The following is a 27,300-nucleotide window of genomic DNA, read 5'->3' as shown; positions in this document are numbered from 1 at the left end:
ATAGTTTGGTGCAAAAAGTGCAAATCAATCCCAGAACAACAGCAAAGGACCTTTTGAAGATGCTGGAGGAAACAGGTAGACAAGTATCTATATTCACAGTAAAACGAGTCCTATATTGACATAACCTGAAAGGTTGCTCAGCAAGGAAGAATCCACTGCTCCAAAACTGCCATCAAAAATCCAGACATCAGTTTGCAAGTACACATGGGGACAAATATCTTGGGAGAAATTTACTGTGGTCTGATGAAACAAAAATGGAACTATTTGGCCATAATGATCATCGTTATGTTTGGAGGAAAAAGGGTGAGGCTTGCAAGTTAAAGAACACCATCCCAACTGTAAAGCATGGGGGTGGCAGCATCATGTTTTGGGGGTGTTTTGCTGCAGGAGGGACTGGTGCACTTCACAAAATTGATGGCATCATAAGGAAGGAAAATTATGTGGATATATTGAAGCAACATCTCAAGACAGCAGCCAGGAAGTTAAAGCTCGGTCGCAAGGCACAGTTAACTTAGTGTATGTAAACTTCACACCCATTGGAATTGTGATAGTCAATTAAAAGTGAAACAATTTGTCTCTAAACAATTGTTGGAAATATTAATTGTGTCATGCACAAAGCAGATGTCCTAAATAACTTGCCAAAAATATAGTTTGTTAATATGAAATCTGTGGAGTGGTTAAAAAATTAGGTTTAATGACTTCAACCTAAGTGTATGTAAACTTCTGACTTCAACTGTTATTGAATTAACTTGACTTGAGATTAAAAAATGTGACATTGTGTTTCAGAAGTGGTACTCTATGCAAATATTTATCACCATGTGTAGGTGCATGCATGTTTGTGAGCCCACCTCTTGCAGGTGCTCTGCTCCAGTTGCAGCAACAGATTGAGCATGCTCAGGCAACAGTCAGACAGGAAGTGGAGCAGTGTGTCGCTGGGCTGGATGCTGAGATCCAGTAACCGGGGAACACACAAAGAGTCTGGCACCATTATAAGACCACAATACAAAGTGATGGAAAGGGTCACCACACATACTCTACTAGTTGTGTGTGTATATATGCAAAACATTGTTCAGTCAAATAAATATATGGTCACACACCAGATTCTTAATGATGGCATTCTGTATTACATCAAAACACTGTGCACGAGAACCCAGAGTCTCCAGGCAGTGACACACCTCCTACAAAGAAAGTGTGATAATGTTTTTAAATAGCACATGGAAATCAGTTAAAGGAATTGTTAAACCAAAAGTGACAGTTGTGTCATCATTTACTCTCCATGGATTACAAATTATTAGGGATAGTTCACCCAAAATTACAAATTCTCTCATGATTTACTCATCCTCATGCCATTCCAGATGTGTGTATGACTTTCTTCTGCTGAACACAAACAAATATTTTTTGAAGAATATTTCAGCTCTGTAGGTGCTGCCACAATGCTGCCTTAATGTGCTTTTTGGAGCTTCAAAATGTTGGTACCCATTCACTTGCATTGTAAGGACTTTCTGCAAAAGAAAGTCATACACAACTTGGAGGGCATAAAGGTGAGTAAATTATGAGAGAATTTTCCTTTTTGGGTGAACTATGCCTTTATTTTATATACTGGTCGCTCTTTTCTATAAAATTACAATGAAATTGAGTTTTAATTAAATTAATTCAGAAGACTTGGAATATAGCGCAAAAGTAGCATGGACTACTTTTATGACACTTTTGTGGCACTGTGTGAGTTACATTTTTTTTATGTAAAAGCTCCAGTACCCATTCATTGTAATTGCATGGACAAGAGCGACCAGAACATTCTTGAAAATGTAAACTTTTATGCTCCACTGAAGAAAGTAATGTGGATTTAGAATGACATGAGGGTTAGTAAATGAGAGAATTGTTATTTTCTTAAATAAAATGATGCACTTAAGCAAAACATTTTCCTTGAGTAAATGCTGAAATATACAGGATTAATATGGGCGAAAGTAATAAAGACAAACAGATTTGAGGAAGTCATCTTCAAAACAGCCTTTTTACATACTGAATGCTGATACAGAAATTAAACTTTTTCTATCTTAGTCTATCCCATTGTATGACACACAAAGAGCTTAGGTCAGGTAAAAATAAGACCCTAGGCAGAAGAGTAGTATACTGCAGAAAACAAAGTATCCTATTTCTCAACACACACGTTTACAATGACAGGCTCAAAGGGTCACCTCGCCTCATATGTTGTAATAAAATTTGACATGGGACAGATTAGCAACAGCCTGTACTCTCTGGACTGATATTTTACGAGCACAAACAATAAATATGTGTGAGAGTGAATGTGTGTGAGTAAAATCTAATAGTGCTAATAGCATTAGGGAAGATTGTATTAAACAGATGAAGGCAGAGCAGAATGTCATTCAGAGCAGGTTATTATCAGACATTAATAAAAGCTAACAGTGTTAAGAACACATTACGCATGCTTTAGATAAGAGATGCATGATTGGCAATAAAGGAATAGACCCCCAGCAGCAACACGCTCACGCTCTCTCTTTCTCTCTCATTCAAATTTACACACACATACAAAATCTCCAAAACTAATTTCATGCTAATTTGCAAGCTATATATCTTGAAAACAGTACAAAGTGAAAATTTTGATTATTTGAGATCCCAATAGGATTACAAGCCCAAGTTTGATGTTTTTAGCACATAAAGATGTTTCAGCTAAGTTGTAAACAAAGTGTTGAAAATTAATTAAAAAAAAAGGAAAAAAAATATTTTTAATTTTCACTTCTATTAACATGGTGTTTAGCAAATTCCAACAATGTCACTAATACATAAAAAGTTTTGCAATAAATATCATCCTATTTTTTTCCACAATGTTGATAGGGCAATTAAAAGTTTTATTATCAAGAACATTTTCTAAATGTAGTTTTAAGAGCTGTATTTCTCACCATAAAATATAATCACTAATTAAGAGCAGGTTAATTGACTGAGTTGAGAGAAACAGCATTCAGAGCTTATGTACGTGTGAAGGAAATCGGGCACTTTTGCTCATTAAGGCCCATTATTCTCCATCAGCCTCACCTGCTGGAATTGTCCTCCCCATCACCATAACCAAAGAGATGCCAGCCGCCCCTCTATACGTATACTGTCTGATTGACTTGGACACCAAAAATGACAAAATTCTGCAGAGAAATTAGTTTTGTGTTGCAGAGGAAGGGGGGACACTGAGAGTCAGACCTTCGCCTCAGGGTGTGGTTTTGTTGGGTTTTAATTTCTGTGTAAAATGTCAGGTGATGATGGTGTCCGCTGGCTGGCATTAGCATTTGCTTTAGCCAGGAGCACTCTGATAACCAGCCCTTATTGAAATATGGAGACACCTATACCAGTGCGCTGTGATAAACCTTACCCAGCTCAACAAACTGGCCAGCTCCAGGGAGGCAAGTAAAACATACTTGTGCAGAGAATACCAACCCAAGTGGCCCTGCACTGATTCAAGTGAACACCTTGGTGCTTGTAAGTAAACAGAAGTTGACAATTGTTCACAGTTGGCAAGCACAAGGTCACGTGAGCAACAAAGGTGATCATTACGACGCTATAAATTAATATCTCTTTTAAGTGTTTGTCCTAAACAGCTATGATTGGAACAAGGCATTTTGTCGGTTGCTTGGTCTATATTTTATGCCACAGTGAAATCTAATTGGTACAAATCCAGCTCCAAATAGGTGAGATTCTGAAGTGTGCATTCACTGGACAATTGCCTCTCCAAAATGCCACGGGAAATGCTGAATTAAAAAAACGGCAGAGAACTGGGAGTTGGGTGGCTCATTTCAACAGTAAGTGCTATATATACCAAGGTGGGGTTTTTTTTGTGGTTAACCCTTTAAGCTCGGACCGCTGAGAAAATAATAATGATCAAAATATGAATAACTACAGTTTTGTCCAACAAAAAATAGGTATCATTTTAAAGCTTAGAAGTTCTTATTTACAATGCATGTAGGCATCATGACCAAAACTAAACAAGTACTTTGAAATCAGAATCAGAGGTCTTCCTTTTTGATAAATTGGTAATAATTTATTATTATTTATTATTTGTTATTATTGTACAATAATATTACTGAAATCAGTTATTATTGTAATCAGTTACAGTTACGGAGTTAACGTATCAGAAAAATAGGAAATATTTGGCTTAAGTGGCATGCCACTGAAACAGGAAATCATGAAAAACACCTTCAGAACTTAGAGTGTAAAAATTGTACTTGTTTAACAACACCAGAGTAGATTTTTCCAAAGTTGTTGTTCCTACATCATAGCTTCAGGTCAGAGGTCAATGCACATGTCCCTGGATAAAGTCTGTCGGGGAATGTATTCATATTAATTAACTGCATACCTAAATAACATACTCTTTTAACGACCGAGAAATATGTTCCTCAAAAGCAGTACATACTCTGGACAGTATGCAAATTCAAATGAAGCCTCTATCGTTGCGGAGCAAATATTTTAAGAGAACCTTGCAGAGAAAGTAAGTTAAAAATGACACATTTGGTTTAATGGCACATACATGAGATTTGTTATCGCAAGAGAAATGCAAGAGTGCAAGTTATAAAGCAGACAGTCTGGTAGACTGACACCAGAGCAACAAATGGACAGTAATGAGTCACTGACAGAAGCCAGACTTAAGACCAAAACATACTCTTAGCAAGTACATGAACATAGATGCGTGACCTTGCCCACCATATTGCCAACATGCGGTCTGGTCGAATATACTTAAAATACGTTTTTGCGTTACCATGGTGGGAACAAACCCCAGGACTCAAGGGGGCGATAGAGTTACCTTCAAATGTCTGTGTCATTAAACTGAATGTGTTATTATTCAGGTAGGTTGCTACAAATATATTGACTTACTTGCTCAGCAATATAATCTTCAAACTGTTGCTTGGCCATGAAAGTAGTTGAGTTGAAAGAGAAAATTCACAGTAGAAGCAGACAGTTCACACTATTCTTGCTATAGTGGCCCTTGAGGCAATGATGAGAATGCAATGTGCAATAGCATTTTGTTATGAATTGTGGTCTGACACATTTTTGAATATAACAATGAATTAAATAAAGCTTGCATTGCTGGATGCGTCAGCTTTCACGTACTTGCGTAAAGTATGTTTCAGCCCTAACTGACACAGCAGAGAAGAAAGGTGCTCAGGGGACAGAGCAGATGACAACAAGTAATCTGATACTGGAATGGCTGAAGGTGGAGAAAGAGACTGGCTGATAAAAATAGAGATTGAGTGCCTCTCACCTCCACCACATCCCATTGGTGTAGGAGCTGCTCCAGGCTGGTGGCAAACACGCTGAGGGGAAAGAGTGTGGTGGAGAGCAACAAGCCGTCTTCATAGGTGTGCTGTAGGGCTCGCAACATCTCAGAGGAGAAACCTGAAGGACAGAATCAGAGGAACAGAGTTGTACCACTAAGCGTATGGTCAGTCATAACATCATTGAAAAAAAGGTTTAAGTGAATGAATGTGTGCACACCTGTTAGTGTAGTGAAAAAGAAACTAAGGTAATCCACATCCCTCAATGGCACATCCTGTGAAGTGCCCAAGCAGCCACTCAGAGGAGACCTGCGGGCAATCACACACACATAACTCTGCAGCCATCCGGCACTCATCCGCTCTCCTGTTTTAATCTTATACTGTGCTTGACTGTGAGTGTGTAGTGAGAATGTCAGTCTAAAAATACTGTTCATCCAAGATCCTCCATTTCCTTTTAAATCAACCTCCTACCACACTCACACTTGGCAAATTAACACACAGTATTAAGGAGATGCTGGGGTCAGAAGACACTTAGCTCATCCTAAAAAGCTTTCTATAACATTCCATGAACCCCTGGAAGCTTTTATCCACATTAACATTTACTGTTTTACTTGTACATGTATGCTCCCCTCTGCTGACTCATAAAACACTTTAATCCAGATGTAAAATGTCATAAAATGGTGCTAATCCTAATTGAAGGTCAGTCAGAAGTCTGATAAGCAATTGGGATATTCTACAATGAGTGATGCAAACCATGTTTCAACAAAACCTTGTTTTATAAATAACAATAAAATCAAATTAATATAAAAACAACGATGGAGATATTTTGATTACTTCTTTTAAGATTAAGGAAGGGGGAAAGAATAGCAATTAAATTTTTTTAAAGGTGCTGTAAGTGATTTTAGCCATTCTGGAATTTCCACAAGGTGAGCCTTTGGATTATCACTGTAGCTCTCCTCTTTCCAAAACCCCTCGCACCAAAGGTACCAAATTAGCTTTATTGAGACCAACACTAAGCAGAAGGAGTTGTCAGAAACAACAACAGCAAAATAGTGCCCTAAACTGACAACTGTTATGAGCAACGTGACATAAAAATGGCATTAAGCTTCAATAATTCGCTACAACTACAACACTATGAGAATTCGCAAAAAGACTGACAGGCAGATAGTGTCAGAGGCCGTGGCACATTGGCACATTTTTGTTTTCTGTTTACAGAGTCTAGTGCTGTCACATAAACCAGTGAGATAGCTCACAACACTTTTATTTTTCAAGGAGGACCATTTATTTGCATACTTTTCCATGTGGAGCTCTTCAGTACTTTTGTTGTTTTTGTTCTGTGTTTAGTAATCTTTTTTTAATCAGTTTTACCAGGGACGAATTGCTGAACATTCTGCTGGCTTTCGAACAGCCCTGCCAAGTATTCATCTAGCGAATCTCCGCTCTCTTTCTAACAAAACAGACAAACTACATCTTCTCACCCATACAAACAAGGACTTTTCAACCTCTGCTGCCTAGTTCTTCACAGAAACCTGGCTGAGTGAAGCCATTCCAGACAGCGCGTTACATTTGCCGGGCTTTTAGCTGTTTAAAGCGGATCGCATTGCGGAGACAACAGGGAAAATGAGAGGCGGTGGAACATGCTTTTATATCAATGAAAGCTGGTGTACAGATGTAAAAACATTAAAGAAGATGTTCTCTCCTAATTTGGAAGTGCTCTTTATTAACTGTCAGCCTTTCTACTCGCCGCAGGAGTTTACTTCGTTTATTCTTGTGAATGTTTATATCCCACCACATGCGTGCGTGAGCGCTGTGCAGCAATAGCTAGCTGATCAAATCACAGACACAGAACAACAATACCCGGACTCAGTTATTATTATTCTTGGGGATTCACGGGAGATTTTAACAAAGCAAACCTCACACGTGAACTGCCCAAATACAAACAGCACATTACATGCCAAACCAGAGACAAGAATATACTGAATCATTGCTACACAACAATAAAGGATGCATATTGCTCTGTCCCTAGAGCAGCTTTGGGACTCTCTGATCATTGTCTGGTTCATCTTCTTTCAACCTACAGACAAAAACTAAAATCTGCTAAACCTGTAGTAAGGACTATAAAGAGAAGGACCAATGAAGCAGAGCTGGAACTACAAGCCTGCTTTGACTGCACTGATTGGAGTGTTTTTGAGGCTGCAGACACCAATCTGGACGAGCTCACATATACTGTTACCATATCAGTTTCTGTGAGGATATGTTCATTCCTACAAGGACGTGCTTAACATACAACAATGACAAACGTGGTTTATAGCAGAAGTTGCTTACAGAGGTGGGGATAAGGTCTTGTACAATCAGGCCAGGAACACACTGAATAAGGAAATCAGAGTGGCTAAAGAATCTATTCTGATAAGCTGAAAAACAAGTTTTCAGCTAATGACCCTGAGTCGCCAAAAAACAACTTACAAACCACAGAACCCCTGCCCCCAACACTGTAGGGAACCAACAACTGGCTGATGACTTGAATGCATTCTACTGCAGACTTGAAAGGCCCAATCTCATACCCCAAACCAACTCTGACCTCCAATTCACACAAACACCAACACCTCCTGCAACTCCCCTCCTTCTACTCAACCTGTACTTAAGATCTGTGAAGAAGAGGTGTGCCGAGTCTTCCGAAAACAAAAGACAAGGAAAGCACAGGGCCCAGATATCGCTTCACACGCTTATCTTAAATCCTGCGCTAACCAGCTGGCCACCTTCTTCACACATCTTCAATAGATCACTGGAGCAGTGTGCAGTCCCATGCTGCTTCAAACGCTCAATCATCATTCCTGTCCCAAAAAAACAAAATCACAGGACTTAATGACAACAGACATCATTTGAGAGACTGGTGTTGGCCCACCTGAAAGACATCACTGGACCCTTTCTAGATCCCCTCAATTTGCTTATTGAGCAAATTGGTCTGTGGAGGATGCAGTCAACATGGGATTTCATCATATTCTGCAACATCTGGACAGACCAGGGGCATATGCAAGGATCCTTTTTGTGTATTTCAGTTTAGCTTTCAACACCAATCCCAGCTATTCTCCAGACTAAATTACACCAAATCTCCATTCCCACCTCTATATGTCAGTGGATCACCAGCTTTCTGACAGACAGGCAGCAGCTAGTGAGACAGGGGAAATTCACTTCCAGTACCTGTACAATCAGCACAGGTGCCCCCCAGGGACGTGAGCTCTCCCCACTTCTCTTCTCCCTGTACACAAATGACTGCACCGCCAAGGATACCTCTGTCATGCACCTAAGGTTTGCAGACGACACTACAGCCAGCGGCCTCATCCAAGATGACAATGAGTATGTATACAGAAGGGAGGTTGGCTGGCTCACTGGTGTAGTCAAAACAACCTGGAGCTGAACATTCTCAAAACGGTGGAGATGATTGTGGACTTCCCCAACACTGTCATTCAGGTTCCTGGGCACTACCATCTCACAAGACCTGAAGTGGAAGATTCACATTGACTCCATTGTGAAAAAGGCCCAGCAAAGTTTGTACTTCATTTACCAGTTGAGGAAGTTCAACCTGCCAAAGGTGCTGCTGTTACAGTTCTACTCAGCAATCACGAGTCTGTCCTCTGCACTTCAGTTACTGTCTGGTTTGGTGCAGCTATGAAATTGGATATCAGAAGACTACAGTTTGGACTGCTGAGAGGATTATTGGTTGCCCCCTGCCCTGCTTCAAGAACGGTACACATCCAGAGTGAGGACAAAGGCTGGAAAAATCACTCTGGACCCCCACTCACCCTGGCCACTACCTTCTTGAAAGGTTGCCTTCTGGCCAATGCTACAGAGCTCTGAGCACCAGAACAGTCAGGCAGAGGAACAGTTTTTTTCCCTCAGGCTATCCATCTCATGAGCAGTTAAAACTGCCCCTTACATTCCCTTGCATTGCATATACACAGTACTGTGCAAAAGTCTTAGGGATATAAGGTGTTTCACAAAAGCATTTGTCTTAAGATGGTTATTATATCTTCAGTTTTAGTGTGTCAATAGGATATATAAATGTTAGACTCCCAAACATTACTTTTGCAAATAGAAAAGATTAGATTAGTAGAACAGGTAGGCCTGCAACAGATGTCGTGGCCAACACAAAGCCCCCTGCTGAACATCGTGTCAGTCTGAGATTACATAAAGACAGAAGCAATTGAGACAGCCTAAATAGAAAGAAGAACTGCTGCGAAGCCTCCAAGAAGCTTGGAACATCCTATCTGCCAATAACTAAGAAAAGCTATGTCCAGGTGTACCTAGGAGAGAGAATTCGTGCTGTTTTAAAGGCAAAGGTGGTCACACCAAATATTGATTTAGCTTTTTATGTTTACTGTACTTTGTATGACATTAAGTGATAAACAATTTATGTCATTATTTTTTTAAGACATCCTCACAATGCAACATTTTTCACAAGTGCCTATATATATATATATATATATATATATATATATATATATATATATATATATATATATATATATATATATATGAGTATTCTATATATACTTTATTTTCTATTACATTTTCTTTTTTATTCTATTTTTATAAAATGTATTTTATTATTATCTCTGTCTTGTTGCTCTATTGTGCACTGGATGCTCCTGTCACCAAGACAAATTCCTTGTATGTGTAAATATACATGGCAATAAAGCTGATTCTGATTCAGAAAAATAAATACAAAATAAAAACAGTATTTGCTTTATTTATTAATCGATTTAGCTCAATTTTGTGGACCATTCTGTCCCTAAACTTTATCAAAACACACACACATACTTCAACTTCACACACCCACCAATCCATCCCAGTTACTGAGAGAAGCACCTAGGAAAAATAATTAAATGCAACAGTTCATGTTTCTATATTTGTGCAACAAGCGCATGCGACTTATCTAACAACACATACCTCTATCACCAAATTATTAGCCATTCTTGTCAAAGTTTAGTAACACTTTCTGAACCCGATGGCCACTTTTCAAAATTCAAAAAAAGTGAGTCTTGATCCGCTGATGTGATCAAAGTGAAAATTTCCTAGAGGACAGAATGTTCGGATCATGTTATTCTGGCAATCGGCTCTCCTAAAAGCAGGTCACACAGTTCTACCATGAACAGAACCAGCGATAAGTGATGCTTCACTAAACGTGCAGGAATCCTGTCATCGTTCTAGACTTCTAAAAAAGTGCAGTCAGTATTAATTCACTTGCCATAACATTTTGTTTTGGAATTTCAGTGTGAGCCCAGAATCTAAGATCAGAAAACAGAGGACAACGTGAGGATTATTCCCTGTATCATCAGAAGAGCAATATTGCCCCCTGTAGGCCATTGAGAACACTAGCAGCAGCTCTCTCACCCAGTGTTGCAGACCCTTTTCACATTTTCTGGTTTGAAACACAGAAGTAAACTACAGTGGGGTAAACTTCTATAGAAATGTATGAATGGCCATATCAACATTTCTGCATTCCCATTAGCTCCAACAGCAAAATAAAAAAATCCACTATTATGCCAAAATGAATATTCACTCCTTTAGTAGCTGTATTTGAAACCCCATCACAGAGGTAATTTTTTTTTTATGAATGCAAGGATATACAAAGAATTTAGAACACAAAGAATAATGTTCTAAATTTACATTAAATAATAAAAAAATAAAACATTTGCTATATTTAAGCTGCTAAATTAAAATGAATGATCACCGAGCCACTTTATTATCATTATCACTTCCTGCAGAATTTCAGTCTGTCCTTGATGTTTTTCTTGGAGAGAAGTGGCTTCTTTGCTGCCCTTCTTGACACCAGGCCATTGTCCAAAAGTCTTCACCTCACTGTGTGTGCAGATGCACTCACACCAACCTGTTGCCAATGTTGAGCAAGCTCTGCAATGCTGGTGACATGCACGATTCCATAGCTGACTCCTCAGGAGGAGACAGTCCTGGTGCTTGCTGGACGTCCTGAAGCATTCTTCACTGCAGTTGAACCTCTCTCCTTGAAGTTCTTGATGATCCAGTACATGGTTCTTTCAGGTGCAATATTCTTTGCAGCAATTTCCTTGCATGTGAGGCCATTTTAATGACTAGTACTCGTTCACACTTTCCCAGTTGCTGCTAATATGATTTGTGAAATTATGTTAGCTGGTCATTTTGTGCCAGGGCCAAAAACAGTGAAATTTGGGTTTTTGTGATAACGCTTTTTGCAATTATTTAAAATGAATCTGATCACTCTGCACAATAATCTAGAAACAATGTGCATCAACACCACAACAACTGAAGCAGAAACCTTTGTGAAACACAAAATGTATGTCACTGCCAATACTTTTGGGCACGGCTGTACAAATAGCCACAATTTTCACAAAATACACAGTATATTGTACATTTTGAAACTTTGAAACAACCCGTTTTCATTCAACATAAAACATTTCACTAGATATCGATAATGCTATATTTTAAATTTAACATTTAAAATTAAGATATTTAACAGCATTAAACATATTTAAATGATATCAGTTGATGCATTAACTTGAAAAAAAAAATACAAAATGTAACTAACAGTCACAGTTTTGATAATACAGTGAAAACTAAAGAAAACTGAAATATAATGAATGATATATTGGAAATAAAATAGATAAAAAATGACGACACATTTTAGTGCCATCATAATGCTGCAACTTTATTTTCTTAATTTTGACTTTTCTCTAAATATTATGACTTTATTCTCTAACTCTTTGAACTATTATTATTACTGAACTTGGCACTACAATGCTGTTGTAAAACAATTGATTAAATTAAAAACTATAATAATCCTGTTCTAACCTCTTTTGCCTTCCCCTCCATTCTACTCTCTTCCTTTCTATATTCCCTTGGTTGCTGTCCTAATGAACAAACAGAGAGACTAGCGGAAAGATAGTGTATCAAAGACACACTTACACATCACAAATTTACTCAATATCACACACTCAGTGTTCTCAAACAACATTCCCATTAGGATTTGAGGGAAAAACCAAAAATAAAAGAGTAGCTTTAGGCTAGTGACTAAAAAACCACAGTGGGGACACAGCATGGCACAAAAATACGCAAAGCCATAATCAAAGATGTCCTAAGGCCCTCAGCATGCAAGAATTCAATTCACAGCAGCATATTCTGTCAATCATCCGTTATTTTGTCTAGTTGAAGACATGGTTAGTAAATTGTTTCTAAAGAATTTCTGCAACACTTTTTTAATACAAGTGTACTGTGGTATTTATTTGGGGCCATTCACACCGATTTTTGCATTAATCTGCATTGTTTTTCTATGTAAACGTGTCAGACTTCGACATTGCGTTGCATCTTGCCATTTTTTCAGCGTCTTTTTTCGACATTTTTTTTTAATGCTATGTCAAGTTAAAAAGAACATTAACTTACTGCTAGTTTTCATTATGCTGCATCTAGTTTTTAGCAGATGAACTGGTTCAGTCTGAACAATCCTTTTAGGGTGCCTACAGACAACAGAAAGCTTTGAAGAAAATTTGAGGGATAGGAAAGTGTAAGATGTTTTTTGAGGGTGTCATGAGAGGCAAGTCAGTGTGAAATCAATCAGGAATACAGCAAATTGGATTTCCATCAGTCATCAGGTGCCTACATCAAAGTGCCTTAGAGCGAAAGTTAAAAATTTCTCAAATCCTTCTGCTTTTCCTCTAGGGCCTTGCAACACACCATCTCCCTTGAATGAATTAGATTTGCAGTGTTTTCTGATTGTAGTGGGTAGGTGCCAAATGTACAATGTTAACAAATTAGTGAGTATTTTGTGTATAAAATATCACAATACATTTGAATATGGTTAACTCACTGCTGTATGACCTCTGCATCAATGCACAGTAACTTGTCAGCCTCCTTACAGCCCATCACTGTTAATGACTTGGTTGCCTCCGATTGGTGAAATTGTTTGATTCTATTAGGAGTGAAAACTCAGAGGCTGCTGTCTAATCTCGGCAGTCGAATGAAACAGACAGCCGTTCTAAATATCAGAAGGACGCAGACAGACACTCCCCTTCAGGGCTGAGTGGCACATGCAGAACACCAGCCTTGCACAAACACATACAATTTAATTTAATTAGCCTTTTTAATATAATTTTTTTTATTGATTGCCACATTTGATTAAAGAGACAGTATAGGAGACATAATGATGAGAGTGGAAATGAGTGACACATAAAATGGGCCTTATTCAAACCTGTCTCCCAAATCACATTAGCATCATGGCTTATCTGAGAACTACACTACACCCATTTACACCTATTAAAATTTGTTTCAGGTGTTCCAATCACAATTGGTCAACACAACGGGTGTAATGGTATGAAATGTTCATGATAAGATAATCTTCACAGAAAATACTGCAGTATTACGGTATCACGGCGGCTTGCTAAAATTATTAGCAGTTTAATATGTATTTGTTATATCATATTTTACGAACCAAGTCAAACATGCGGATCACGGATGGTTCGCAGTGACGACCCATAACGGGAGCAGCCGAAAGAGGAAGATACCGTACTTTCCAGGAATAAAGTGGCACCTGAATGTAATTGATACCTGGTCAAAATTGTGCTGTTTTAAATTAGATATATTTTTACAACTTCATTGCCATGACAATGTAATGTCAACAAACCCTTAAACAACTGTAAAAATTACGATATAAACAACTTTACAGCTCAAATAATACATTCATTTTAATATATTTATTAATTAATACTTTTTTTTGTTTTTTAAAAGGAGGGGCAGGTAAAAACATTTTTTGTGGTAACCAACATTGTCACAAATGCTGTCGAATGAGCTTAACTTGTAGAGAACCCGGAATACTCCTTTAAGTGAATTTAATACAGATACTGGACTAAATAACAATGCGCATTCCAGTTGAAATGTCGTTAGTGGCAAAATGAAAATTCATATAGGCTTTCGAGCAGCATGCGTCAATATTGTATTTTACTTCTCTGTGCTTTATCAATACGCAGCTATATCCTAGGTGATATGCAGTAATAAATTCAGAGACCCTACCTTCAACGAAATCCAATCACAAGTGTTCAAAAGAGAAGCATTCAAGACATATGTAAATACCAGGTGTATACAGCAGCAATATGTCTCAGCTGACCACTTGTGATTGGATCACCCAAGGTGGATGTTAATACAGGTGTAAACAAGGTCTATGATGTTTGTATGTGCACATATTCTGTGATAAGCCCCATTGCTTTATGATGACCACCCAGACTAACACAATGTCTCCTGATGCGAAAAAGCCTGGTTCACCTTTCAATGAAATAAAGGGTTTGGCCAGTATACTCAAGCCATTTGCCCCAGGGAAACTGGATCATCTAGTAATGTCTGTTGTCCCTGAATATCAAGTGACACTGGAGGCAGAAATTCTGACTGCAATAGTGCATGTTGATCATACCTCAGGTGTATGGTGTGTATTAGTGTGATGGCTAGGCTAGCTGAACTCTCCCAATATTGCAGACTTGGCTAAGGCAATCGAGAAGGTCTGAGGGAAACACTGGCAGGAAATAGAGAATCTGAACCAGCCTTTTCTGGGACTCAACTGGTAAAACCACCACACACCCCGTCTGTGGATCTGTAACACATATACACATACACACTATATCATAGAGGCAAAAGCTGATATAATTGTGAGATCAATTACAAGTGATCGTATGGCTTCAGAAAACTGTGAATATACTCGTACGGACTACTTTTTTTTAAGCTTGACAGAACATTTTGAACTGTTTCAACAGTTTAATGGAAAGAGACAATATTCTTCAAAAATGTCTACTTTTGTATTCCACAGAAAATCTAACAGTATATAGGTTTTGAATTACATCAGGGTAAGTTCTGGGTGAACTATAAACCATTGCAAGCTTAAGTTGATCATAGAAACCATTGGCGCCAATGGTTTCTGCAATCTATTTAGACTTACGATGCTTTTGGAAAATGCTGCCCTGGCCAACAAAGCCAAAACTTAGTAACTACACTTGTCCAGCCAAACACGGATTATAAAACAGTCTCACTGCATTTCTGCTGAATCTGAAAAGAGTTTAACCACATCTGTCTGTCACCGAACAGATCATAGTCTACGAGACCAAATTTTAGTTGTATAAATGTGTAGTTTCTGCATTTTGCCTTTGCAAACAAGTGTTCATTTAAAAGAAAGAAAAGTGCTCCCCTAGTGCCAGACTAAGAAAACTATTATAGCCTACACTCACCTAAAGGATTATTAGGAACACCATACTAATACTGTGTTTGACCCCCTTTCGCCTTCAGAACTGCCTTAATTCTACGTGGCATTGATTCAACAAGGTGCTGAAAGCATTCTTTAGAAATGTTGGCCCATATTGATAGGATAGCATCTTGCAGTTGATTGAGATTTGTGGGATGCACATCCAGGGCACGAAGCTCCTGTTCCACCACATCCCAAAGATGCTCTAAAAGATGGCCATTTTAGTACAGTGAACTCATTGTCATGTTCAAGAAACCAATTTGAAATGATTCGAGCTTTGTGACATGATGCATTATCCTGCTGGAAGTAGCCATCAGAGGATGGGTACATGGTGGCCATAAAGGGATGGACATGGTCAGAAACAATGCTCAGGTAGGCCGTGGCATTTAAATGATGCCCAGTTGGCACTAAGGGGCCTAAAGTGTGCCAAGAAAACATCCCCCACACCATTACACCACCACCACCAGCCTGCACAGTGGTAACAAGGCATGATGGATCCATGTTCTCATTCTGTTTACGCCAAATTCTGACTCTACCATCTGAATGTCTCAACAGAAATCGAGACTCATCAGACCAGGCAACATTTTTCCAGTCTTCAACTGTCCAATTTTGGTGAGCTCTTGCAAATTGTAGCCTCTTTTTCCTATTTGTAGTGGAGATGAGTGGTACCCGGTGGGGTCTTCTGCTGTTGTAGCCCATCCGCCTCAAGGTTGTGCGTGTTGTGGCTTCACAAATGCTTTGCTGCATACCTCGGTTGTAAACAGGGGTTATTTCAGGCAAAGTTGCTCTTCTATCAGCTTGAATCAGTCGGCCCATTCTCCTCTGACCTCTAGCATCAACAAGGCATTTTCGCCCACAGGACTGCCGCATACTGGATGTTTTTCCCTTTTCACACCATTCTTTGTAAACCCTAGAAAGAGTTGTGCGTGAAAATCCCAGTAACTGAGCAGATTGTGAAATACTCAGACCGGTCCGTCTGGCACCAACAACCATGCCACGCTCAAAATTGCTTAAATCACCTTTCTTTCCCATTCTGACATTCAGTTTGGAGTTCAGGAGATTGTCTTGACCAGGACCACACCCCTAAATGCATTGAAGCAACTGCCATGTGATTGGTTGATTAGATAATTGCATTAATGAGAAATTGAACAGGTGTTCCTAATAATCCTTTAGGTGAGTGTATATATGACCCTTCGCCTGCAGTTTGATTGACAGGCGATCTGATCAATCATAACGTTAATATTATGTTGCTGTAGTGACAGAAGATGGGTTTCTGTTTTCGGTTTGTCTTCGACTTCGCCACCACAATTATATTTTGGGCTTTACAGAGAGTTAGGATGTCTTACTGAATGTGACATTATAAATGCATACTGCTTTTGGTTTTTAATGATTGTAATAGAGAATAGAGAGCTTTATACCCAGCTTTACAGGAACAGTGTTGCTCCTTAATGTTGTTATCCTCAGTCTCAATCGCAAGGTGATGCTAGTTCAGTTTACCTGTTGGCTATAGCTTCAATCTTTATTTTGTTTACTTCATTTCAAGTCACGTTCACATCCTGAATATATCCTTCGAATGCATACTGTAGACCTTTCTGTCTGCTTCTGTCTGAAATCAACATGACATTTTTCAAGAAATTATTCATTATTTCCCATGGGAGTGCACGAATTGAAAGTGGGAGCGCCATTGCTTGTACCGAAAGCTTGTCGGGAGTAGCAACAGTCACTAAGGGGGCGGGTCTTTGTGAAGGGTCAATTGTGAGCTATAATATGAATGTGTCTTAATGTGTGTGTGTGAGATGGAAAGTAAGAAAGAAAATTAAAAAATATAGAGTAAATGCTGTCCTGTCAGTGATCACAGATAGACAGACATTTTTAGCCGCTGACCCACGCAGCCATTGTCAAGACTGCTAACACACACAAAGACAGTGCTGTGCCTCTGAAACACAAAACTACAGACAGCTTATATCAATAAACATACACAAACACAGATTCAGAGATGCCACCACTATAAAGTTCTCCCTACCTTAAAGAAGAACAGGCCTCTCTCGATCAAGTGAAAAATAGATGTTTTTGTGAGTTTGAACGTACGTGATTACCATAAAGACTGCAGGCATGTTTCTGTAGACTGTGCAGAAGGTCTTTGTTGCCCCTCACAGTGGCTGACTGTATCGTCTCCAATATAAGTGCAGACAGTTGAGGATTCCTACTGCCCAACAGAACTAACTGCACTGGCAGTGATGCCAACCAGCGTGCCAGGATCCTGCTCCTGAGACAGAGAGATAGACTCTTATTGTTATTTGAAGGAACTTCTAGACTCAAATAACATAAAAAAAAATAATAAATTAGGGGTAGACTTTGATATAGTTTCAGTGAATTTTTTTTATTGGTCCGTGGGAACAAGTCTTGTTTAAAAGGTACCGTATTGCTATAATAAGCTCTTTAGTGGAAGAACTAGTCGCTAAAATTAGCCAAATTTGTGAGGTGCATTAAGAGTGCGGTTCCTTTGCTGGTACTGCATGTGCACGGCCTGCAGGAGTTCCTCTGTCACCACTGCAAGCGCACACGCACACACACACACACACACACACACACACACTCTTTAAATACTGCAATCCACAACAAAACAGAACATAAAGACTTCTGTCATTTTTGCTGCAGACTTTTCTTGAAAAACAAAAAAAAAAGGGTTTCCATACCTTTAGATCAATAATCTTCAAGTCGACATAGGCCCAATGTCTTATTACTGGATAACAAAAATGTTTTTTTGAGAATTTCTATACATTTCCATGACTTTTAAGATTTTACTGATTTCCTTGACTTTTCCAGACCAGTAAATCACAGTTTTATTCCAGGTTTTCCATGTCTGTGTAAAACCTTAAAAACCTTCCACTGGTAAAGCATCTCACCACGGCTGCGCTGGGTAACTATCATCCTCCACACCACCTCCAATAAAGATGCCAAGTTTTTTGAGCTCAGCTTGCCCCCATTGGACAGTGTCTGACTGATAAAGACTCTGATTGGTCCGAGCCAGTCTGCGTCTTCATTTGCTTCATGGTCCCCACCCCTAAGACTGAGTGTCACCATAACTTGGCACAGGGTGACGTTTAGGGCCAGATGTGCATATGTGCAGACAACATTTCTGTCAAAACTGCAGTATTAAATTTTTACATCTGTAGATTTGACCACACAACTAAGCAATTTTATTTAAAAACATTTGATTGAAAAAGAAGCTATAAAATGCTCACCTAAAATGGTGTGATCCATGTTTAGCAAATCGGTGTAAGTAAACTATCACCAGAAAAGCTTAAATGTGCACTCCGGTCCAAACAACTGATGACAGCTGAATGCTGTTGCACGTGCCAATGAACACTGTTAAACTTACTGAGGCTTGCTCCTATGAACGCTGAGTGTTGCACAGAGAACGATCTGGTATTTCAGATGGTGAGCCAATTTGATAAAAAATCAGTCGGAGGACCAGACAAATATGATTGGTGGGCCAGATTTGGTTTGCCGGCCGCCAGTTGACTAGTCTTGCTGTACATCTGGGATGGCATGAGGGTGAGTAAATGATGAGAGAATTTTCATTTTTGGGTGAACGGTCCTTTTAAGAAATAATTGTTCTCAGACCACATTTTTAAGCACGAAACACTCACAAAAACACTCACTGTTTAAACATCTATCTGAGATGATCCAATCACCTCTGAAATTGGTTTAAGTGATCTGATCACAAACGTGCTGCCGAAATGGATTTTAGTCATGTAAACAGGGTCACACTTCTTTGAACTGTGGGTGTTTTTGTCACCTTTTCTCATCAGCTTTTTTCTTGTGGTTTGATACCTCTTGCAGGCTATAGGGGAAGTTCTTCATGAAGTGCTGTTTGAAGTCAGCCAAATACGAGCTTCTGAACCAGGCATCCTACACAGCACAGCAGAATTAGGGTTTATGTGATATTTTGACATTGAAGAGTTTGTACTGATTTGAGTTTGTGTACCAGTATGTCCTGTTGGTCTCTCTGCAGCTGAGTCTTCTCAGCAACTGAAGTATGGTGAGGATCTGGAACATAAGAGCCATAAACTCAGCTGAGATCAGGTGGCCACTGTCCGTCTGCACTCGCTCTCCACCTGCCGCCTCCACCCAGACCTCCAGTAGCAGAGGCACCAGCGTTCCAGCAAAGCCCTGCATGGTCTCAGCTGAGCACAGCTCCTCGTTCTTCCCAGCCCCGGGCTCAGAGTAGGCCTATACAGAATCAACATACCAAGAGCTGTATATGTCCTTTCTGTCTTTGTTTCTAACACCGGGTTCACACATCCTCTGTGAACATTGGACATTCACATTGGCTGAGTTTCTCTGCAGTAAATAATGTTATCTATGTGCTCCTACGCCAACAATTTTCTTTAATAAGGTCGTAATAAGCTGAGGTTATTGCTGCTTCAAGGACAAGTCACGTGCATTTCATCTTTATGTGCACACTTGGTTGTCATTTGTTGTGTCTAAACTGTACACCTATATACACAGAATGGCAAAAATAGGCTCAAACATAAACTATCACTAACTGCAGTGTCTGGGATGCTTCTGGGATGTGTCACATCATGACTCGCTTGCAGTGTAAATGGTGTCATCTGTTAATATTGGCAACGAAACGAAAACGTGCCACTCACGCCTCGCTCACGGAGGATGTGTGAACCCAGCGTAACTGAAAAGTGTAGAAAGACAGAAAGACACTTCTCAGTGTATAAGTTTGTCCTAACAAACTTATACCTATTACCTAACTATATAAACTTCTTTAAAGGTGAAGTGTGTCATTTTTTGACAAAACGGCATCAAACGGAACTGCAACAATAATGTCTGCATGTGCATATCCTATCAAATTGCATGAAATAAGAGAGTGGGACATCTACAGGGAGAGACTGTAGCAAATTATTGAATTTTGGAATACAATTCATTTTAATAACATGACCTTTCCCAATCATAGACAAATTTAATGAAGCCCACCTGCCCACATCGCTTGAAAACCGTTTTATTAAGGAGTCAAAATTTACTGAAAAGCCGATACTGGGCAGTATGAATTTGTAGAAAAATGTACTCTATATCCAGAAAACTTACATAATTCTGTAGAGGCAAGGCATAGATCTAGTGGGGTCAGAGACGAATAATGATAAATGGTCTGCACTTATATAGCGCCTTTTTAACCTTAACGGTATTCAAAGCGCTTTACACTGTGACACATTCACCCATTCATACACACATTCATACACCAATGGTGGTAGAGCCATGCAAGGCACTAGCCTGCTATTAGGAGCAACTTGGGGTTCAGTGTCTTGCCCAAGGACACTTTTGCATGTGGAGTTGTGTGGGCCGGGATTCAAACCACCAATCCAGCAATTAGTGGCCAACCCACTCTACCAACTGAGCCACAGCCACCCCTTTATGCAGATGATATATAATAAAATATAATCTGCGTAAAGCAAAAGTTTATGCTCCATACCTCCTGTCACCACCCATGGAAAATCATCCACCTTTCTTATCGTGGCTGCTAATGGTTCCAGAGCAAGACAGAACAATAATGGGGAAAGAGGGCAACCCTGCCGAGTGCCCCTATTCAGAGTAAAATAATCTGAAATTAATTCATTTGTTTGTTACTCCCGAACCCATACATTTCCAAAATCTTAAAAAGATAATCCCATTATCCCATATCAAAGCGAGGCTGATCAATCGCTACTGACACCATGATATTGATGAAACGCCTAATGTTATCAGAAGAGCAACTGCCTAGAATAAACACCACCAGATCTATATGTATAAGAGATGTCATAACTTTACTTAATCGGTTAGCCAAAATTTCTGACAAACTTTTTACATCTAGCTGGATCAGGGAAATTGGACGGTAACTTTTATACTTGCTTGGATCTTTGTCCTTTTTAAGAATCAGACTGATCCAGGCTTGTGTCATGGTTGGGGGAAGCTTTCCATTATTTAATGATTCTGTATAAACTTCTAACAAAAGTGGAGCCAATTCTGTAGCATAAGATCTAAAAAAATTCAGCGGCAAAACCATCTGGCCCAGGAGCCTTGCCTGTAGGTAAGGCCTAAATGACCTCATCAACCTCCTCAAAGGTTATCTCAGAATCAAGAGAATTTATTTTGCTCAGTCATCAATTTAGGGAGTTGTAATGGTTCCACAAATGTTTTATATCTTCATCAGTAGGCAAAGACGTGGATCTATAAAGATCATGATCGAACTCTTTAAAGGCATTATTAATATCAATGGCCGAGGTAAAAATTTCACCACCAGCAGATTTCACTGAGAGAATGTAGAAAGACTCTCTCTGCTTTATGTATCAAGCCAAAAGCTTTCCTGCTTTGTCCCCTGACTTAATGTATGATTGTCTTGCCCTGAATAACCAAAACTCCACTTTCCGCAACAAAATAGTATTATATCTGTATTTCAATTGTGGTCATCAGACGACATTTTTAATATTCCCTTCCAACTCCACAAGTTCTTTTGCTTTGGATTTCTTATGAATGAGGCATACTATATGATCCGACCCCTAAGAACCACCTTAAGTGCCTCCCAAGCCACACCCACAGAGGATATGAGGACCAGTTGGTCTCCATATAAACATTGATTTCAGTCTTTAACATTTGTTGGAAATTAGGATTTTGCAAAAGGGATACAATAAAGCACTAACTACATGATTTCCTTCTCTCCACATGTGGCTCAACTATATGCTGTATGTGGCAACATCTCTAAACTCAACAGGATGTGATCGGAGACTAAGATGTTTCCAATTGAGCAATCCACAACAGATGAAATGAAGGGTATATATATATAAAAACTATCTATCCTAGAGTAAATCTTATGGACTGATGAAAAAATGTTTAGCTTAAAAATTTTTATTTATATTTTAAATAAAATTTACATTTAGCAATCCCTCTAAATCCAAACAGTCCTTGTATGGCTATGAGTGCCCCCACGACAACTTGGCATCAGACTCCTCAAGTCCGGTGCTTCTGCACAAATTTTGTGAGGCAAAATTACATAACAGAAAATACTTTGTAAAACAAACCCCAGCCAATAGGCAGAATAAACACAAAGAATGTGTAGATTAATTCACAGAAATGTCTCGAAGGTGTGTTCCTCCACAAACCAAACTCCAGCCAATATAAAGCCATTCATGTTCCTCAGACAGACAAACAAGTGTTCAGTGAGCCAGCTGTTTATGGGTGCAGCAGATGGCATAATCATTCCAATGTCCCACAAAAATACTCCACAAAAACTCCAGCCAACAGGAGGCATAAGCACAAAGAATGAACAGATTCATACACAACTGTCCTGAAGGAGTGTTATTCCACAAAACAAACTCCAGCCACTAGGTGGAACCAGCACAAAGAGAAACAAAACAGGCATCCTGGTTCCTTGGATTGTAAAGACTGTATTATTCACTCAGGAGGCCGCATAAAAACAATTCACAATGATTTACTCAGTCCGTCAACTTTATAAAAGACATCCTTTGTGTGGACATGTAGATATTTTGCAGCCATCCTTGGTATCCATACTCAATCTTGCCGGGAACTTCAGTGCAAAAGGTTCTTGAAGGAGTGTTATTCCACAAAACAAATTCCAGCCATTAGGCAGAACCAACCCAAAAAGAAACAAAATTGCACTCAGCTACCTCAGACAGCCAAGAATAAATACAGTGAGTCAATCCACTAGCATGAGAAACAACAAATGGTTTACTCACCTATTGTTTTTTATACGTAAATACTTTGCGGCCATCCTTAGTATCTATTCTTAGTTTGGCCGAAAACATTAGTGCAAAAGTGATCTTCCACTGATGTAAGTGTTTCTTACATTCCTTGAATCGATCGCGTTTCTCTTGTCGAATTTGCAATTCCAGCCGTTAAATGTCTGGGAACAAAAAAATATTGTGATTCTTCCAAGAACGCATCTCTTTGCTCCTAACCTAGAGCAACACGAGATCTTCATCGAATGATCTCAGAAATTTGGCCAGAATTGATCGGGGCCTGTCTCCCTCAGCAGATCTGCGAGCCAGGACTCTGTGAGCTCGCTCTATTTCCAGATTATGGCCTATGATGTCGAGCAGATTCGGGAAGAGCTCGACTAGGAATTTCACCATATCTTTGCCTTCTTCATGCTCGGGAATTCCAACAATCCGAAAGTTATGTCGTTGGCTCCTATTTTCCAGATCTTCCAGTTTTTCCAAAATGCTAGCAGATTAGCGGATAATTCCCTTTCCGATGACTCCAGATAATCAATCCGTTTCTCAACATCTGCCACTCTTGTAACCAACTCAGAGAATTTTGTTTCCATTCCCGTAATCGAGTGATTTGTTTTCACACAAATGTATCTAACTTCAGAAGACATTCCTTAATCAACTGGAGTCGTGTGGATTACTTTGATACTGCCTAAATAGGCTTTTTAGACCATCAAAAATTGGTGTCCATTTTTACTTTGGGTGAGGCTAAAAACCTGGTATACTTTCTTAAAAATCTTAAATCCTGTTCTGAAGAAAGAAGGTCATATACATCTTGGATGGCCTGAGTGTGAGTAAATGATCAGCTCCCACTGTTCTTTGGAGTCCCAGAGCCTTTGAAATAGCTTTGTGACCCTTCCCAGACTGATGTATTTCCATCACCTCTTTCCTCATCATTTCTGGCATTTATTTCGACCTTGGCATAGTGTGCTACTGGGTGAGACCTTTTACCCAGTGTTGCTGAAAAAGTTATATTTAGGTGTTGATTTGATTGAACAGGGCTGGCAGTAATCAGGCCTGGTGTGTCTAGACCAACTGAACCCCATTATGAATGCAGTTTCATAGATTTGGGGATTTAGTAACCAAGGGGGCAAATCATTTTTCACACAGGACCAGTTGGTATTGGATAACTTTTTACTTCAATAAAGAACACTATCATTTAATAACTGTATTTTTTGTTTACTCAAATTGCCTTTGTTTTATATTAGATTTTGTTGGAATTTTTTATACAACTTAGTATGAGATACACACAAAAACAGAAGAAATCAGGATGGGGGCAAATACTTTTACACATCACTGTATGTTAACATTAGTTAATACACTATGAACTAACATGAGCTAACAATGAACAATTGTATTGTAAAACAATTGTAAAAAAATATATATTGTTATTGTAATTAATTAATGATACTTAACGAATGTTAAACAAATGGAACCTTATTGTAAAGTGTTACCAAAAAAATAATATAAGTTTGGAACAACATGATAGTTTTGGCAAACTATTCCTTTAATACGTGAGTAGCATAGTGAGTCTCCATTGCTGTGCTGTCACAGAGCGATATGTGCTGATGGTCAGAGAAAAGCCTCCTTTCCCTGATTTATCCTGCCCCGTTCCAACCTTTCGTCTCTGGGAGATGAGCTCAAGAAAACTGGCCAGCAGAACTGTATGTCTCAGAGACAGAAGCCCGGGATAGTGCTCAAGCAGCACATTTAAGACATGGAGAGCATCTTCCTGGATGCCTTCTGAGATATGGGTCATGGCACAAGTGAGGTGGGCACTCCGCAGGGGGAAGAAGAGTGCGACACGTTCGAGAGAGATGCACTGAGCAATGAAACACAACAGACGCACTGCAGCTGCTCGCACGGTGCCGTCTTCGTCTGTGAACAGTGTAGCCACCTCAGACAGCACCGCTGAGGCATGCTGCTCCACCAGAGTGGGGTGAGCTGACAGCAGCTCTCGCAAACCCACCAGAGCACCCTGCTTCACATTGCTGTTGTAGTGTAGCTAAGACAACAGATCCTGAGAGAAAGAGACAGAAAAAAAAAACTGTTGCAATTCAAGAAAGATTAGGCTTTAGCAGATAAAAGTCAGTAGAAAGTGATGGATGCTATATTGCATGTACCTTGATCAGAGTGCGAATTACCCCACCATAATTGGGGGGTACTGCTCCTTCCAGCCAGGTTTCTTAAGCAACCAAATTGGTCCGGTTGCTAGGGAGGGTACAGCCACATGGGGTAATCTCCTCGTGGTCACGATTAGTGGTTCTCACTCTTTTGGGGTGAGTGGTAAATTGTGCATGGATCGCGGAGAATAGCATGAGCCTCCACATGCTGTGAGTCTCCGTGGTGTCATGTGCCTCACGGATTGAGGTGAGTAGCCTCGCCACCATGAGGACCTACTAAGTAGTGGGAACTGGGTATTCCAAATTGGTAGAAAAGGGATAAAAAAAAGTTATATAATAGGTGTGGGTGAGAGACAGATCAACATTTAAGTCCTTTTTTACTATAAATCTCCACTTTCACTTTTTTCTTCTTTTGTTATTGGCGATTCAAATTCTTCATGCATAATGCCACCTACTGGCCAGGGAGGATATTTATAGTAAAAAGCAACTGCAATATTGATCTGTTTCTCACGTACACCTTTCATATCGTATGGATTACTATTATGCTACCTTTTTTGCTTTATTGAGCTTCAACTTTTTGGTACCGATTCATTTGCATTGTATGGACCTACAGAGCTGTGCATGTACATGACTTTCTTCTGTTGAGCTCAAATGAAGATTTTCCTTCAAAGTGAGTGAGTAAATGATGTGAGAATTGTAATTTTTGGGTGAACTATTCCTTTAAGGACATTTATATTTGCTCAGTCAACACATGGAGGTTATTCTTTACATGTTCTGTTTTAATATGGACAATGACCGAGGGTCTTATTCACAGTAACATTGTTATGAGTTTACCTCAATATGCCAGCCCTTACATTCCAACTGTTTTGTTATGTGCGCTTTGAGCATAAAAAGGTCAAGAGAATTTTTTTTGAGTGGAAACATACCTGAAGAGAGAAAACCACAACATAGTTCTCCACAATCAGATGATGCAAGCAGAAATATGGGCGATGACTCGTTTTGTTGTTGGGTGAGCAAAGTAAACTGTTGTTGTTTCCAGTAAGATGTGTCACTAAAGGTTAAAAGCAGGGCATGTCAACAAGGCCAACGTGTAACCATATGTAGTCAATATATTTTATAGTGGTTTATAGTGAAACTGGTAATCGTCCCATCCCTACAGGTAAGTAGCCGGTAATTCAATGTATGAAGACGTGACATGTGCTATGAAAGAACAAAACACGTTAATAAATGAAGGTTGTAAAATCAACAAGCTAGACGTCAGCTAGCAACTTACAATTATCCATGCACGTCAGCAGCAAACCGTTCTCTATCTCCATTGCTTCTAGCCGCCACGGTGGTTAAAAATGGTACGGTCCACTATAGGGGTGTCTGAAATCGCTTTACATTAAAATGTTCCTACAGTGAAAATAGGAGTTGACTTATATTGTAACCGTAAATATATTTTTTCACAATATCAGAAAAATTATCTGACCCCCCCCAAAACTGATATTTCTGTCCCTTTGGGGGTACCCCCCAGTACCCCCTGTAATTCGAACTATGACCTTGATGCTGAGCTGCCTGTGTGTGGTTGGTCCTGAATCACCATGCGTCAGCTGTTCTGGTAAATGGATAGCTTTTGATCTGATGTTGATGTTTGTTGCATTATCAGCTTTTGGCTTCTTTTTGCCAACCTTAAGCTTGACTTTCTGGAAGTCATCTTACCTTTTTTGCTTTTTGGTCATTTTTCAAAGGTTAAAGAAAGTAAGGAACTGTACCAAAATTAAAACAACAACAGTATTTTGGATTTTAAGCACCATATAAAACTCTTCTGACATAAACATATTAGAAACCAACTACAAAAACTATTAAATATGACAAGGGAA

The 27,300-nt window shown here is 39.3% G+C and overlaps 1 protein-coding gene across 1 annotated transcript in view; it reads right to left on the bottom strand.

Annotated features, from left to right (window-relative positions):
- tex10 (testis expressed 10) overlaps positions 1 to 27,159 on the bottom strand; it is a 28,556-nt gene extending 1,397 nt beyond the window's left edge. Inside the window, 12 exon segments of the mRNA XM_052144377.1 lie at positions 849 to 998; positions 1,096 to 1,178; positions 5,261 to 5,394; positions 5,494 to 5,740; positions 14,786 to 14,898; positions 17,637 to 17,806; positions 19,343 to 19,455; positions 19,532 to 19,557; positions 19,560 to 19,776; positions 20,037 to 20,043; positions 24,830 to 25,335; positions 26,980 to 27,159. Coding sequence (XP_052000337.1) covers positions 849 to 998; positions 1,096 to 1,178; positions 5,261 to 5,394; positions 5,494 to 5,740; positions 14,786 to 14,898; positions 17,637 to 17,806; positions 19,343 to 19,455; positions 19,532 to 19,557; positions 19,560 to 19,776; positions 20,037 to 20,043; positions 24,830 to 25,335; positions 26,980 to 27,159 — 1,946 coding nt within the window.
- Positions 27,160 to 27,300: the final 141 nt, after the last annotated feature.

The sequence above is a fragment of the Xyrauchen texanus genome, chromosome 15 (assembly GCF_025860055.1).
Source record: "Xyrauchen texanus isolate HMW12.3.18 chromosome 15, RBS_HiC_50CHRs, whole genome shotgun sequence".
In the NCBI taxonomy this organism is placed as follows: Eukaryota; Metazoa; Chordata; class Actinopteri; order Cypriniformes; family Catostomidae; genus Xyrauchen; species Xyrauchen texanus.
This window is presented reverse-complemented; position numbering and strand designations above follow the sequence as displayed.